Source organism: Gambusia affinis, linkage group LG10, assembly GCF_019740435.1.
Source record: "Gambusia affinis linkage group LG10, SWU_Gaff_1.0, whole genome shotgun sequence".
Classification (NCBI taxonomy): Eukaryota; Metazoa; Chordata; class Actinopteri; order Cyprinodontiformes; family Poeciliidae; genus Gambusia; species Gambusia affinis.
The window spans coordinates 29695968-29713264 of record NC_057877.1 but is presented as its reverse complement, the minus strand read 5'-3'; the positions used below and the strand labels follow the sequence as shown (position 1 = coordinate 29713264).

General features: G+C 46.5%; 1 protein-coding gene across 4 annotated transcripts in view; it reads left to right on the top strand.

The window, feature by feature from the left end:
* Window positions 1-17297, top strand: part of nfia (nuclear factor I/A) — a 73109-nt gene that overhangs the window by 11287 nt on the left and 44525 nt on the right. For 3 of the 4 annotated variants that reach the window (XM_044128527.1, XM_044128530.1, XM_044128529.1), the window contains exons 1-2: window positions 6146-9256; window positions 12525-13053. In XM_044128527.1, coding sequence (XP_043984462.1) covers window positions 9230-9256; window positions 12525-13053 — 556 coding nt within the window. In that variant the 5' untranslated portion in view covers window positions 6146-9229. Of the gene's footprint in view, window positions 1-6145; window positions 9257-12524; window positions 13054-17297 lie in introns of those variants that run through there. The other variant, XM_044128526.1, reaches the window with a different exon arrangement.

Sequence of the window (17297 nt, the reverse complement as noted above, 5' to 3'; positions counted from 1 at the left end):
CCATCCATCATCCATCCATCCATCCATCCATCATCCATCCATCATCCATCATCCATCCATCCATCCATCCATCATCCCTACATCCATCCATCCATCCATCATCCATCATCCATCCATCCATCCATCCATCATCCATCCATCCATCCATCATCCATCCATCATCCATCATCCATCATCCATCCATCCATCATCCATCATCCATCCATCCATCCATCATCCATCCATCATCCATCATCCATCCATCATCCATCATCCATCCATCCATCATCCATCATCCATCCATCCATCATCCATCCATCCATCATCCATCATCCATCCATCCATCCATCATCCATCCATCATCCATCATCCATCATCCATCCATCCATCATCCATCATCCATCCATCCATCCATCCATCCATCCATCATCATCCATCCATCCATCATCCATCCATCATCCATCCATCCATCATCCATCCATCCATCATCCATCATCCATCCATCCATCCATCCATCCATCCATCATCCATCCATCATCCATCCATCATCCATCCATCATCCATCCATCCATCATCCATCATCCATCCATCCATCCATCATCCATCCATCCATCATCCATCATCCATGCATCATCCATCCATCATCCATCCATCCATCATCCATCATCCATCCATCCATCCATCATCCATCATCCATCATCCATCATCCATCCATCCATCATCCATCATCCATCCATCCATCCATCCATCCATCCATCATTCATCCATCCATCCATCATCCATCCATCATCCATCCATCCATCATCCATCCATCCATCCATCCATCCATCATCCATCCATCATCCATCATCCATCCATCCATCATCCATCCATCATCCATCCATCCATCCATCCATCCATCCATCCATCCATCCATCCATCCATCCATCATCCATCATCCATCCATCCATCCATCATCCATCCATCATCCATCATCCATCATCCATCCATCCATCATCCATCCATCCATCCATCCATCCATCCATCCATCATTCATCCATCCATCCATCATCCATCCATCATCCATCCATCCATCCATCATCCATCCATCCATCCATCCATCATCCATCCATCATCCATCCATCATCCATCCATCATCCATCATCCATCATCCATCATCCATCATCCATCCATCCATCATCCATCCATCCATCCATCCATCCATCATCCATCCATCATCCATCCATCCATCATCCATCCATCATCCATCCATCATCCATCCATCCATCCATCCATCATCCATCCATCCATCATCCATCCATCATCCATCCATCCATCCATCCATCCATCCATCATCCATCCATCCATCATCCATCCATCCATCATCCATCCATCCATCCATCATCCATCCATCCATCATCCATCATCCATCCATCCATCATCCATCATCCATCCATCCATCATCCATCCATCCATCCATCATCCATCCATCATCCATCATCCATCCATCATCCATCCATCCATCATCCATCATCCATCCATCCATCATCCATCATCCATCCATCCATCATCCATCATCCATCCATCCATCCATCCATCATCCATCCATCATCCATCCATCCATCATCCATCCATCATCCATCCATCATCCATCCATCATCCATCCATCCATCCATCCATCCATCCATCCATCATCCATCCATCCATCCATCCATCCATCCATCATCCATCCATCCATCCATCCATCCATCCATCCATCCATCATCCATCCATCCATCCATCCATCATCCATCATCCATCCATCCATCCATCATCCATCCATCATCCATCCATCATCCATCCATCCATCCATCCATCCATCATCCATCCATCATCCATTTTCTTTTCATCCTTCGTCCCTAATGGGGTCAGGAGGGTTGCTGGTTCCTCTCCAGCTACGTTCTGGGCGAGAGGCGGGGTCACGGGGTCACCCTGGACAGGTCGCCAGTCTGTCGCAACACAGAGACACACAGGACACACAACCACTCACACCTAGGGAGAATTTAGAGAGACCAGTTAACCTGACAGTCATGTTTTTGGACTGTGGGAGGAAGCTGGAGAACCCGGAGAGAACCCACCATGCACAGGGAGAACATGCAAACTCCATGCAGAAAGACCCCGGGCCGGGAATCTGGAGGCGGGGCTTAGTGCTGTCAATCATCCTTATTCACTCGCTGCTAAATGTGCTAATAGTGGAGAAACAATTTATCATTACAGGAAAAATGTTTATCTGCTGTCATTGGTAGCTATGGTAACTAGTCTGAGCGTTAACTACAGGCTGCGCTAACTGCAGCATAGGGATGAGCAGCACCATGAGATAGTGATTGACAGCACTAAAACTCTCCGGTCTTTGAAATATAATTCAGGAGACAAATTAATATAAATGGCCATTTAAAGAACAAATCATACTAAGAAATTAACAGTTAATAAATACATCAATATTTTGTAAATTTAAAAGTTTGTTGGGGCTTTCTGTGTATTTTGTTTAGAAATTAATTTGATTAATTCAGTGTTTAATGTATCATTTCACTATTATTTTATCAATGTGGTTTACCTGACTTCCGATCCATGAAGAAAAAAACATGTTAAGCAAATAAACCCCAGAGTTGCAGGGGGCCACAGGGGACCTGAGGAAATTATCCTAAATAAATGACTTTTGTTAACATTTATTTAACTTTCACAAGTTTACATTAACAAGGAATTAAAAATCATAGTGCTGCACTTTTAGCTGCTGTATATAGACAGGATCACACTTTCCATCTGTCAGGGATCTGCAACCTGGATCTCTGGAGACACAAGTGGCTCTTTGACTCACTTATTCTCTTAAATTATAAAATCAGCATTTCAGCCTGCTGAGCCCTGGGCCCCATCCTTTGTCTGGCAACTCCAAGGCAGGTAAGTACCAGTAGAAAAACAAACAGAATTAATCTTAAGCAAACAAAATTAACTTTAAGTTGATATAAATACAACTTGCTAACTAAATGTGCGCGCTAACAAATAGAACAAATGTATCCAAATCAACTAATAAATGTTTTTATTGAAACTAAAGTGCTGTTGTGTTTGTATGGGAAAAGAAACTGCATAAAAAGAGTTACGACAGAGTGTGGCCAGAGGTTTGGCCGTCAGAGCACATTTTGAATATTAAATCAGGTGTTATGATCAGTTTCTCAGTCCTTGAGTAGATTTTTACCAAATTCTTTTTGCACCTGCTTAATTAAAGCTTAAGTAAATCTACTTCAGTAGAAACATGTAGAAACATGCGACTCTGATTGGAGTTCAGTTTTAGGGTTTTCTAAGCCTCCTCTATTAACGACTGCTCTATGGATCAGAACCCCGCCATGCAGTACCGTCTGTCCCTGCAGCGACCCGTGAGCGACACGCCGTGGTGGGCGTCCCTTAGTTTGATTTCTGAAAGGCGGCAACCCTGGCTGGACCGGGTCACTGACACGGTTCTGATCCTGTTCGTCCATTCTGGATGGAGGAATATATAAGCTCCATATAAGCTGCAAACAACCGGATCGACTTCAGCAGAATCTCAGCAGAACCGGGTCTCTGCTGACGGCAACTATATTGTTTGTCATGTTTTCCTGGTTCCGGGTTGGTTAGTGACGGGCCGGTACCAGTCCCTTGAAGGACAAACAGACGTGTTTCTGATTAGTGGGGATGAAACCGACCAGAACGGTGCCAGTCTGCCAGCAGCAACCGAATCCGCAGACATTCCAGAAGTCCGGTTCTGAGGTTCTGGAGTGTAGGCGGACCGGATGGTTGAACATTCAAAATAAAAGCATCTGTGCTCTGATACCAGGAGTTCTGGTTCTGCTGACCAAAAGTCCTTCATCGTAATCGGTTGATTATGATGAAAGTCCTTCCTGCAGTTCCCAGTGGCGGCCAGCAGAGGGAGGCATTCCTCCATGCTTCCTCCTCTGTGCTGGTCCTATTCAGGTTCTGATTCTGGACGGGTAGTCCGCAGAAAAGTCCAATATTCCAGTTTAAACAGATTCAGATTTTTTCATGCTCAATCAATCAAACTTTATCTGGTCAGCAGATTTCAGCAACAGAACTTTTCATCCTAAAAACACAGAAACAACTGAAGTGTCACGTTCTGCCGATGACACATCAGATTATTGACCAGTGTAGCATTGATTAATGTTTCATTGATTATATTTCTAAGGCAGCTCCGACCAGCTGGTTTAGCCTTAAAGGAACTCTGTGTTTCGGCTGTTTTGCAGTTTTCTGGAAGTTTGTTCCAGATCAATGGCGTATAGAAGCTGAATGCTGATTCTCCATGATTGGTTTTGGTTCTGAATGCAGAGCAGAACCAGAACTTGAGAGGGCTGAAGGTTGATGCAACAGCAAATGATAAAAATATCTTTATTGTATTTATGATTTTGTATTTGTGTTTTTATCAATTCTAATATTTTTATTACTTTTTTCATTTTAATTGTATTTAGGATTTCTATTTTATTTTTATTCTCCTTTACCATTTATATTTTAATATTTTATTATATTTTCATTGTCATACTTTAGTTTTTGTTTTATTTTTATTATTTCTATTTGTATATATTATTTCTTCTTCTTGGCTCCTGCGATTTCTGGTTAATCAGGTTTCATCTGAAAGTATCAAACACGTTTCATCTGATTGGCTGATCAGTGTCCAATCAGGAAGCAGCTCTGTGACAACTTACGAGGCGTCCAAAGAGCTTCTGATCGGTCACATGACTAATCAGAGCAGCAGTCTGACTGGCTGTTGTCCTGACCCACCTGTCTCCATCTGCAGGTGTGTGTGTGTGTGTGTGTGTGTGTCTCCAGCTGTGTGTGCAGATCTGTTTGTCTGCGAACATCTGGCTGCTCTCCTGTTGTTTTGCTCTGTGTTTGGAGGCAGACTGAGCATCTGGGTGTGTGTGTGTTTCTGTGTACGTGAACCAGGTTTTTGTATCCCTGTGGGGACTTATTTCTGTCGACAATGTGGGGTTGTGGGGACCTCTCCTCTTTGGGGGACATTTGCTCCCCATGAGGGAAATGCTGTTTTTGGGTCAGAGGTCAGGCTGTAGAACATGAATGAATGTCAATGAGAAGATCCCACAAGACACAAAAACACGACTGCCTGTGTGTGTGTACGTGTGTGTGTATGTGTGTGTTAAGCTCCTTCTGCTCCAACATAAACTTTTTTTCTCTCTTCAACTTCCTGACAGAAACCTTATGGGTCGCCTGGTTGGGTCAGGGTGAGAAGCTGAACCAGAACCAATTGGATCACCGAACAGGAAGGATGAGCGGATCAGAACCGCAGAACAGCGCAGTGTGGATCCCTGACTGGTTTAACTGGTTTTCTGTCAAAGCGGGGGGGTTGCTGCCCTGCTTCTCGCCTGCAGGCTCCTTCTCTGAGCTGCAGAGCTGGGCCGGTTCTGGAGGAGCCGGGGTGTGCGTGGGCAGCAGGGTGTGTGTAAGAGCCAGAAAGCAGAATAGATGAATGTAAGGAGGCTGACCTTTGACCCCTGGCTGCCTTCCCTTCAGCGCTCAGCAGATATTTTGGTTCTGTGGAAGAATCTGAGTTTTTTTCCTTGGATGGATCCATGAACAGGTCTCTGTGGTGGTTCTGCTGGGACCGCAGAACCACCAACCATCAGAACCTGCTGACCTGGATCAGGAGCCGTCAGAACCCTTTCCAGGTCGGGAGGACAGTTCTAGCACCAGAGGTCTGTCGTAAACTGGACCGATTCTGGACAGGTTCTGGACTTTAGTGAGACGGTTCTGGTTCTTATGTTGCTATGCTCAGTAATCTTGCGTGTGTGTGTGTGTGTGGGTGTGGGTATACTTGCTATTCAGGGCCATCTTGGTGACATTTACTCACCTTCAGAAAGCCACTGGCCTTATGGGGCCCAAAGCCCGGTTCTGGTACAGTGGTGCCCTTGTTAAGTGTCAGAGGTCAGGGGTCAGGTGTGAATCAAGTTCTGGTTCTGGCTGGGTTAGTTTAAGTGTCTGGTTCAGTCCTGATATGAGGAGTTAATCAACCTTCTCATCAACAGCAAACTTAATCTGGAGCAAAGTTAATCTTTTCAGAGTTTTTCTGATCAATCATTGAGGTTCCTTAGCAGCTAACAGTAGCATTAGCTGCTACATGTTTAGCATTCAAATGCTATTTTAGGCTAGCTTAGCTTCTGATAGGCTAAGATTTTTAGCATAACTTGAACACAATAGTCTTTTCCAGCATCAAATCGTTTAGAAGCAGAAATTATCCAAGAGAAACAGCTTCATTGCTGCTGTTAGCGGATGTAGCTGTGCGTCAAATTTACCGACCTACCAGAAACAGAAATACAAAGGTTCCTGCCAGAATGCTTTACACAAAAAAAACAATGAATTGTGTTAAAATATTTAATGTTTTAAATCTGAAATTAATTATCGAATGAACGTTTTAAAATCCCGCCATTAGGAGAAATGTATTGGATTTGCTGCAGATGTACTGTCATGGTTCTGATGAAGTTCTGATGTTTTTGTGGATCTGATCAGGTTCTGTTTCTGGTTCTGATCGGGTTCTGTTGTTTTCCTGAGATCGGATCAATAATTCAGGAAGCTGCTTTCCTCCCGGCTCCTTCTGGCTCTCAGGGTTTTGGCATCTTGCCGGCTTTCTGGAGACAGATGGTGAAACGGCTGGGAATCAAACACCGACTGTCCTCCTCTTCCTCCTCCTCTTCCTCCTCTGCATGACAGACAAACGGATGAAACCTGGAGACGGATCTTCTGTTGCCAGATCAGAGTCAGGAGATGTTTCAGTTCTGGTCCAGGCCCCGTGCCAGCCTATAGCATCCCCCCCACCGCCTTCCCAACCTTCACCGTCTCTATGGCAACGACCACGTTGATGTTTTGTGTTTCAGCTCCTCTTCCTCCAGGTGGTTTTGTTGGGAGTCACGTGGGCTCGGTTCTGTTGACAGAACCAGTCTGGACCCTCGTTAAGTCCTGATGAGGGTTCTGGATCTGGAATGGTTCTGGTTCTGGTTGTGTTCTCAGGCTGCAGTTCCTCCCCTGCGCCTGCAGCTGGCGCCCCAGGCTGCCGTTCATCTCGGCTGCTGCCTCCAGCTCAGGTTTTCCTGCTGGTTGTTCCAGGGCCGGATCTACAGGGGGCAACTGGTGGGGCGAATTGCCCTCTCTGCCCCCTTGCAGGAGAGCTCAGTTTACCCAAATCATGTTTTATGTCCTTAAAAATATGCAAATCTGTCTAGTTTCAGTGATGACCTTTGACACCTGACCTGGCCTTTCAACAGAAGCGCCTGCTGAAGTTGATGGACCGTTGCAGTTTGATACCTCTGATTCCCAACTGAGAGTCTCACGTTTGGTTTGGTATCCATTAGCATATTTCGCTAGTTAGATTTTCTAAGAATAAACTCAAGAACAGTTCATGAAAAGCTAAAATATAAGAAATGTTTCCAACTCCAGCTGATCCTCACATATTGAAGTAGCATTGAAGCCAGCAACAGTTCGAAAGATGGAAGACTATTATCATCATTATGGTTATGATTATCATTATTATAGTTATGCCCGCTGCTGAAGTACAAGACTCTAAACATATTTTATTTACAACGACGAGCTGACAGTAAAAAGTTTACAATAAATATTGTTTGATATTACTTAACATAAGCCTAAAAACGTAAATACAGTAAGAAAAGTTATTATTTTTCAAGTAGAGTTACTGTTTACCCACCAGTAAACGGTAACACGGTTCCAGGTTTATTTCCGGTTGTATTCAAGGAAATATCGATAACTACCTGACATAGCCTGCTCTGGGATCGATTGGTAATACCTCCATCCTCCACCAGGGGGCTCAGGCTGAACCCAGAGGAACCTGCAGCAGGAACGGGTTCTACTCAGCACTATGGACCTGAACCAAGACGGGATCTGCTGTTTTTGATTCTGATGGTTCAGGTTCTGGTTAGAAATCAGGTCAAGTTCTGAGGATTCACTGGGCCTTCAGCTCACTGAGTTCTGATTGATTCTGATCACCAGTCCAATCAGAGCAAAGCTGAGCTGCTGAGGTGTATTCGTTTGGACCAATCAGAGCACAGAGTGTGTTCTGGTGCTGGTTCCTCAGAACCCGCAGGCTGCTTTGGATCAGAACCAGTGGAGGCGTTCTTGATCCACAGCACGGCCTGGTTATGGTTCCAGACAAGTGAAGGTTCCGGTTCGGTTGGCCCACATGGTTCTGTCCAGATGGGTTCTGATAAAAATGTGGGTCGGGTCGTTCAACTTCTCACCTGGACAGTCGAGGAACAAGCTCCGCCCCCTAAACACCTGATGGTGCTGAGCCCACCACCACCATCATCATCATCATCATCATCATCATCATCATGATGAAAAAGAAGTTTGGTGACTTCAGTAACTTCTTCTGCGGTTCTGACCCGGTTCTCCTCCGGTATTCCACCTTCTGTTCCTCTCTGCTCCTAAAGGAGGGGGGAGGGCAGTAGTGGCGCTCTCGTGCAAGCGCGCGCGCGCACCCAGCAGCAGTATACTTGTGAAAGTGCACGCGGAGGATCGATGCTGTTATTTGTGATCGATCAGCGGCGCGTGTGATCAGTCTGTGGCCGCACACGGAGCGACGCAGTCCGGCGGAGGAGCAGCGGAGGAGCCGATGTTCGGAGCTGGAGGAGTTCGGGACAGTCTCTCGGCTCCCAGGTCGTCCCGCCGCCTCTCCCCGCTCCCGGCAGCGCTTGTCCCGGGAAAGACTCCGTTGCTGCACCGCTCTCTTTCTCCGGAGCGCAGGGGAGCAGCACGCCGGCCGCGGGGCGCACCGCAGAGCGGTCAGGGATGCCGGCGGGGGGCGCTTCTGGACGCGGTTCTTGGGTTCTGTGAAATGCAGTTGGGGAGCCGTTTGGATCTTTGTTCTGTCCGTCGAACCTCCTGAGGTCCTCGCTGCTGCTCTGACTGGACTTGTGTGGTGTCGCTGGAGATGCGGTTGGATTGGGGGCGGAAAGTTGTGCGCTCCCCGGCGGAGGGCCTCCACAGGTCCGGCCCGTGACCCGGGGCGGGTCCGAAGTTCAGCTCTGCCCGGAAATGTGAAGCGAAGCGGGCAGAAGGAGGGCTCCGTTTCCCCCTCACTCACTCTCACACACACACTTTGTTTTTCGCTCTTCACACACACAGACCAACACACACACTGGAGTTACAGTAACACCCACACACACATTCGTGCGCGCACGCGCGCGGTCGCACACACCTTCCGGAGCTCGGAGCCCAGCGGACAGATATGTATTCTCCGCTATGTCTGACCCAGGTGAGTCCCTCTACCTCCGGCTTTCTGCCAGCGGCGCGGCTGCGCGCTGCCGCTGGAGCGCCAAACTTCCTCCACAGCCCGGTCCACATTTACCAGGTCTGGCAGCGACGTGTTCCGGTTCGGTTCGGCCCGGTGGCGTCCGACGCCGTTACTCGGGAAGCTCTCCCAGGCTCACGGCTGTAATTGGACTGAGACAGGTCTGATAGGAACCAGAATTTGGACTCCGAACCCGGCGGGTTTTTCTCTTTTCTTTGCTCTTAAACTTTGCAGCTGTGCCGCGCAGGAAGCGGGAGAAGCGGCCGGTTTTCCGGTCCTGATTCCGGCCGTGTTTCGGTCACCTGTGGGCGTCTGAGCGAGAAGCTCAGTTTTCCTCATGAAGCATGAGTTCCTGCGGCTGTTCGGACCGGACTGGAACCGAACCTGCGGCCTGCAGCAGAACTAAAGGAACCGGAGGTGATCTGAGGTGACTCCGCGGACCGAACCGGATGACTCCTGGATTCTTCCTAAATTTAAACCTCATAAACACCTAAAGTCCTGTTGCAACCTGCAGGGTTGCATTCAGGGTCAGAGGTTAAAATCAGCATTTAGAGTCTTCCTTCGTGTTTCTGAGGGAATCGGGGACAGCCGGGATTAAATCCTCAGAACAAATTGGGCTGATTTTATTTTTATTCCTGCATCAGACACAAATATTTAAATTGATCCGTTTCTGTGAAATCCTTTTTAATCTGAGCAAAGGCTTTAATAAATTACATTTAGATTAAATCCCAGAGCTGAATAATTACTGGCTGTGCTGCTAAATCTGAAGGGATGAGATTTATTGATAATTCAGGAACATTTGAATGAAATCTGCTGTTTTCTCCGCAGAACCTTTTGTTGCTCTGATCCGCTGGATGTTCCTGCAGGAACGCTGCTAAATCTGGAGCTTCTCTGTTTGAAGTTGCTCTGAAGCTGCAGCAGCAAACAGGAGCGCTAATCAGATTATCAGCCTGTTAAACCAATAATCAGCAGCCTGACTGACTGACTGCTGGTTCTAATCCCGTTCAGCTGCCGTCACAAACATTTGATTCACTCTTTGATTTTAACTGCTGCAATGTTTAGGAAAAAAAAAAAGATTTTCTCCAAATGTATATAATCGGGCCTTTCTTTTTTCTACGATTTATTGAGATGACGTCAGCGGTTTCTGCCCAGACACTAGGGGGCATCTTTTGAGATATGTCCCGTTCAATTCGATTAATTTCCGAACAATATTTGTTCACTTCATTCTGTTATTTGGGGAAATTATTAAGCAATAACTAGAGTAGAAATATAAATAGAATTACTGAATTCAACAGGTTTAATTTTGTTTAACATTTTAAATATTTGATATTTAGGTTTTTGTACACCAGTAGTTTTATTTCTATATTTTTGTGGCTGTGATTTTATTTCCCACAGAAAACAGAATAGAATAAAATAAAAATATTTTTCTTCTTTACATTCAAGCATAGAAGAAAAGGATTAAAAATAGAAACAAAATCAAGAATAATTTACTGTGCAGTAAAGGCAAAGTGATGAGTTTAAATCCAGGAGGTTCTGCTGCTGGTTCTGGTTCTGTAGTTGGAATAAAATCTAAACCTGCAGATTTTAATCCCTGAATGGATTTCAGTTTTGGATCGTTGTTCTGGAGGCCCGGAATGCTCAGCGATCTGCCGGGAGCTGCAAGAGTGCAATCCTGGATATACTGGAGGTCCAGCGGGCCTCTGCCCCCCCAGTGCTCCCAGTGCTCCCAGTGCCCCCCTGCTGGCCCCCTGCTGGCCCCCCCGGTTGCTCTGATCCCCTCGGTGTGAGAGGCAGCGCAGTGCCGGGAGTGGATTTGTGTTTCTGCTCCTCCACATGCCAGTTGCCAACTGGGCCGGTTGTTCCTGTTTCCACGGTGCCAACAGGGACTGCCGGGCCCCCGTGGCCTCCCGGGGCCCACCGGCCCTGGAAGATGAAGGAAGAACTGCCTTTGTTTTCCAGCTGTTTGATCAGAATTCCCACATTTTATTCCCAGAACCAGCGTCCGGGCCGGAGGATCCGGAATGGGATTTTAGGACCTGGAATAACAAGAAAGATCTGCCGGGACCAGAATCTAGGACAATTTCTTAAAAATTCACACAAAAAAATTCCAGTTTTCTGAAGGATTTTTTCCCTATTTTTGGGGGAATTTTAAAAAATATTTTCTTCTTCTGTATATTTGATCGGAAGAAGTGAGTGTTAAAAAATTAAATTAGAAGTATTTTAATAAATTCCTGAATTGGGAAATCATTTTCCTGTTTTCCTTCAGTTGGTTTCCTGAAACTGTAATTGGATTTTCCTTCTCAGAGCAGAACGACTGAATTATCTGAAAGGAAAAGAGTTGGTGAGGAAATGAACAATTTTCCAGAAACGGCAACTTCTCCCCAGAGTTTCCTGGAAACATTTGGGAAAATGTTCCCGAGGATGTTGGGATCATCTCCCCCGCTGGCAGGAAAAGCAGCTGCCGAGGCCGGACAGAGACTCGTTAAGTGGGATTTGGTTTGCGGCAGACAGACGGAGTGTGAACAGAGCAGGTCAGGAATGTGGGAATGCGGCGGCGGAGCCCAGCTCATCTCGGCCGCCCCTGGACTCTAACGCCGAGCAGGAGCGCCGTCCGGCGCCCAGAGCTTAGAGAGAAGCCGCTGAGCTGCTGGAGGCTCTTTTGGAGACAAACCCGTTCTCCTGGAGCGGATCCAAGAAGGAACAAAGAACCGTATTCAGACCCGGAGCGGTGTGGGGGGGGTGCAGCTCTGCAGCTGGCGCTCCAACGCAGAGCAGCAGCACTCACTCTCAATATCCGGCCTTTGTTTCTGGAAATCTAACCTGATCCTGGAGCAGAACCTGCAAAACAGACTCCAGGTTCTGAGGGAAACCATTTGGCTTCCTGGTTCTGCAGAGAGACGGAATTTATCAAACATCTGAAATAGATTTCCAGAAATCAGGTGGAAAAACGTCCATGATGCAGCCAGACACTGGGGCCCATACGGCATTCTGTAGCCTCCCTATGGGCCCCCAGAATGCCACCTATTGCATTCTGGGGGCCCATACGGCACTCAGGCGACGTAGAATCTCTTCTGTTGTTTGACACAACTGGATGGATGAATGGTTGGACGGAAACAGGAAGCTGCTCTTCCTGCTCTCTCCACCCGGCCAATCAGAGGTCAGCGTTACTGCAGCCAATGGCAGCAGCCGGCCGTTTCTCAATCTGTCTCTGTCTGTCTCTGTCCGTCCCCAGGATGAGTTCCATCCGTTCATCGAGGCGCTGCTCCCCCACGTCCGGGCCTTCGCCTACACCTGGTTCAACCTGCAGGCGCGCAAGAGGAAGTACTTCAAGAAGCACGAGAAGCGCATGTCAAAGGAGGAGGAGCGCGCAGTGAAGGATGAGCTGCTGGGCGAGAAGCCCGAGGTGAAGCAGAAGTGGGCGTCTCGCCTCCTGGCCAAACTGCGCAAGGACATCCGGCCCGAGTTCCGGGAGGACTTTGTGCTGACGGTGACGGGCAAGAAGGCGCCGTGCTGCGTGCTGTCCAACCCGGACCAGAAGGGCAAGATGCGGCGCATCGACTGTCTGCGGCAGGCCGACAAGGTGTGGCGCCTGGACCTGGTGATGGTCATCCTGTTCAAGGGAATCCCGCTGGAGAGCACGGACGGCGAGCGGCTCGTCAAGGCGCCGCAGTGCGCCAACCCCGGCCTCTGCGTCCAGCCGCACCACATCGGCGTCTCCGTCAAGGAGCTCGACCTCTACCTGGCCTACTTCGTGCACTCAGGTGGGTCCCTACTGCTGGAGGTTCTGATGGTGGGCAGGTTCCTGGTTCTGATGATGAGGTCCGGTTCTGGACTTTTGTACCATTTGTTTGCTGCAGAAACAGGAAGTGAGAGGTGCAGCTTTTCATGTTAAAACTCTCTTGCAGAAAAGGTTAGGGGTCAAAGGTCATCCTCTCACCCTGGCAGCCGCATTACACAATGAGAGGTCAGAGGTCAGCATGTAGGGGGCCTGACCCTCCCTCACCCATCTGTCTCACTGTGTTCATCCGCTGCTGAAAGTAGTTCCTGATTGGACTTTTCATCTTTGACGACTCAGCATACCTGCTGCAGGTGTATGCGTTCGTATGTGTTTGTTTCTAAAACCTTGTGGGAACCATTTTCCAGACACATACTACATTGTGGGGACCAATTGCTCTTTGTGGGACCAAATGCTGTTTTTGGGTCAGGGGTCAGATATAGGATTAAAGTGTGAATTGAGTTGTGGTTGGGAGAAGGTTTAGGTTTAGGCTGCAGAAATGAATGGAAGTCACAAAGATAGCCACGCAAACATATGTGTGTGTGTGTTTGTGTGAGAACTTGGTTTTTATGTCCTTTTGGGGACCTATGACTGTCCACAATGTGGGGCTGTGGGGTCCTCTGCTCCTTGTGGGGACATTTTCCTGGTTTCCATGAGGGGAAATGCTGTTAGTGGGTTAGAGGTTAGGGATAGGGCTAGAGTGTGTGTGTGTGTGTATGTGTGTGTGTGAGCTCTGAGCTCTTAACCAGATTTGAAGCTTCGTTTCTGGACTTATTACTGAAGTCTTGACTGACCTGCAGACACACACCTGAACTCTGCTTGACCTGCTGACCACACACATATACACACCCACACACACACACACACACACACACACACACACACATATACACACATATACATATACACTAACAGAGCCTTTGGGTCCTACTGGTCCATCAGAACCAGAATCAGGATATTTTGGACACAAGCAAAGAATATGACTTTGGTTCCTCGTTGGTCTTTGTCAACGGGAATATTTTGATTTTATTTAATTTCTTCATGTTTGTATGAATTTCTTAAAGTATTTAAGATTTTTCATTTTTTCTCTGTTTTAAATATGATTGATTTATTTTGTAAAGTATTTAACTAAAAACTAAATATTTTAACTTTACTCAGTTTTCATTTTACATTAGTTTAATTTTAATTAATCATTTACTTACCAGTACATACATTTTTTAGTATACACTAAAGTAAACACTAATAAACACTAATTTCCATGGACTGCTCTGTGTGTGTGTGTGTGTGTGTGTGTGTGTGTGTGTGTGTGTGTGTGTGTGGGTGTGTGTGTGTGTGTGTGTGTGTGTGTGTACTTGTATAAAGGGCCTCTAGACCAGTGGTCCCCAACCTTTTTTAGTACAGTGGACCGGTCAACCATTCGTAAATTTTTCTGCGTACCGGTGGGGGGGCGGGGGTGTGGGGGGGTGGGGGGGTTATAAGGATCAAGACCGATGCTGTTCTTTCTTACGATGGTGGGTGGGGAGGGGGGGTGTCAGGTTCTGGTTAAGGTTGGAGTGAGCAATAAATACAGTGACTAAATGGAAGTCTAGTCAAAGTCCTCAGCTGCATAGAAGTACCAGTATGTTCCCTTCAGGTCAGACTAGCCTGTGAGAACCAGATTTATTTCGGGGACAGACTTTCGTTCCACTGTTTCTTTATGAACAACTCTGCTAATATTATTATTGTTTTCTTATTTTTTCTATTTCATTTCTTTTTTATATTTTGATGAAATTTTTAACTGAAGCTATTTCAGATTTTGCAGTTTTTTGCCTCTTAAACTGCCTTTTAAAAATGAACAAAAACATTTATTTATTCTGTAATCTATCAAATTAAAAAGTACACACTCAAATCTCTTTTTTAGTTTAATTTTTAATAAGTCTAATTATATAATTTCATTCATATTGATCTTTTTTTCTTTCAGTAAAATGGTCATTTCTGTGGCTGTAATATTCAGTTCTAACTGTGTGAACCAGGTTCTTTTATCCTCTTGTGTATTTAACTGGGCTGCACATAGAGGAACATTTCCACCACATTTACCACACAGTGAGGTCATTTTCCTGCTCCTCACTTTTTCCACTTCTGCTAGTTGGACTAGTGGTGTGGAATAAGTTTTGGCTGGAACCCCTTCACCCTGACCCAACCCTATGACCTCCAAACACATTTTATTTCCGTCAGATTCTGGTTGGGTCCTGGTTCTGAAGCTCAGTCTGGTCCAATTTCTCTCCCTTGGCTCCTCCTGCTGAGCACCATGGACCCAGGACCAGGAGGGGGTGCTGTATAGTGGTGCATGTTGGGTAATGTAGTGCGGTTGCGCTCCTAAAAGCAGAACTTCTCTGCTGCTCGTCCAGATGTTGCCATGGAGATGCTGCACATGGCAGCGAGCAGGAGCCGGTAACAAACCGGGTCCGGTTCTGGTCTTGGTTCTGGTTCTTTATTCCATTTTTCCATTCATAAATTAAAGAACTGATATTTTTAACTTTGAGTTTGTTTGTTTCTTCCAGACGAATGAACGAATGATAATAATAAAAACAAATTCACAACTAAAGAAGTTAAAACAACTGAACTACATTATTTTATCTCTTCCTCTTTTTCAGGGTTTTACATTTATTTTATTATTAGTTATCATCTTAAAACGGGTCGGTCCAGAACAGCTGAGTGTCGGTTCTGCTGGGTCCAGGAGGGATTCACCATCTGTGGACACAAACACAAAACCATGTTGAGGGTTTGATGGACCTTACCAGAGGGGCCGCTTTTCATTGGCTGATGCTCATTCTACGTGGTCACGTGATTGGCCGTCTCACAAACAGCTTCCTGTTAGCTAAGTACAGCATAATAGCAGCACTGATACAACTTCTACACCTTGCAGCCTGTCTGCTACAGTCTTACGTTAGCTAAACAGATCAATATGCAACGTGTATCTGACACACACTAAAGATTTAATTTTAGCAGAAAAGGCTTTGGACTAAACTGTTCCTCGTGTTAGCCACTCTAGCACAAAGTACAGCTGGTCAACCAACCATCGCTGTGTTCAGGGAAGCAACGATTAATAATCCAGAAATAAATATCAAGCCTGGAAACTTGATATCGTAACGGACTGGATGTTTTGTTTTTAACGTAATCTTTGCTCGTCTTGCGGGGCGCTGGCGGTTGATACGGTAACAAGTGTGCTTAAACTACAAAGAGAGACAGACTAAAAAGGTAGGAGTGGTTTTGAGTTGATCACCTGTTCGGGTTATTTTACCTTTGTTTACATTTGCTGTGGCTCATTACAGCCGCTGTAGTTTCTAAACGTTGGACCAATTACCCTGTTTGTTTGTGATTATACGTCATTCATAACAAACATCAAAAAGAACAAATATATTTCATAAAATTTTAACAAACAAATGGCTTCTTTACCTTAACAGAGCTCTTTGGTTCCTCTTATCAGTCTGTAGCTTCTCATATTGAGGTCAAAGGTCAGATCTCCCATAACTGACTGACACCTGCTGGCCTCAGGTTTGCAACCAGCTTGTGACTGAAAAACCAGTAACCTCCTCCCAGATGATGACATGAACTTGTTATTTCCTCTGTCCATTGTAGTAGCTGATATATTGTGAAAATCCGGTAGAAATGATGCACTAATGGAGTCATGTTTACATAGAAACAATGCGCTACGAGGCTTTGCTTGTGAGACTTGCGGTCACGTGGGCCAGTTGTGGGCGGAGCTTGGTAAGGTCCATTCTGGCCCAATCTGCCCGGTACCAGCTTCATGAGGAGGAACTGGGTTCTGTTCTGTCCTGGTGTCAGTTCTGGTCGGTTTGGACCCCCAACTGTGATCACTGAGCTGATTAGGAGGAGTTTCTATTTGGTTCTGTTGGTTCTGTTGGTTCTGCAGACCCAAACTGTTTGTTGGACAAACTGGAAACCGTCAGAGGCCAGAAGGTCCAGATGAGTCTGGTCCTGTGAACTGGGTCGGCAGTGGATGATTTTATCGGTTCTGGATGTTCTGACATTTGTCCTCCAGGGTTCTGGTGTTGGCTCGGCGCCGGTCTGACTCCGACCCAGTCCTGGGGGGCCAGAAGCAGCGGAGCGGTTCTGGAGCTGACAGCTTCTGAACAAGGAGCGATGAGCTGCTGAGTGGATGGAACCGGACTGGTTCTGCTGGGGAATGAAGCGGGTCAAGCCCAGCTGACCCCCATCTCACCCCAGGTC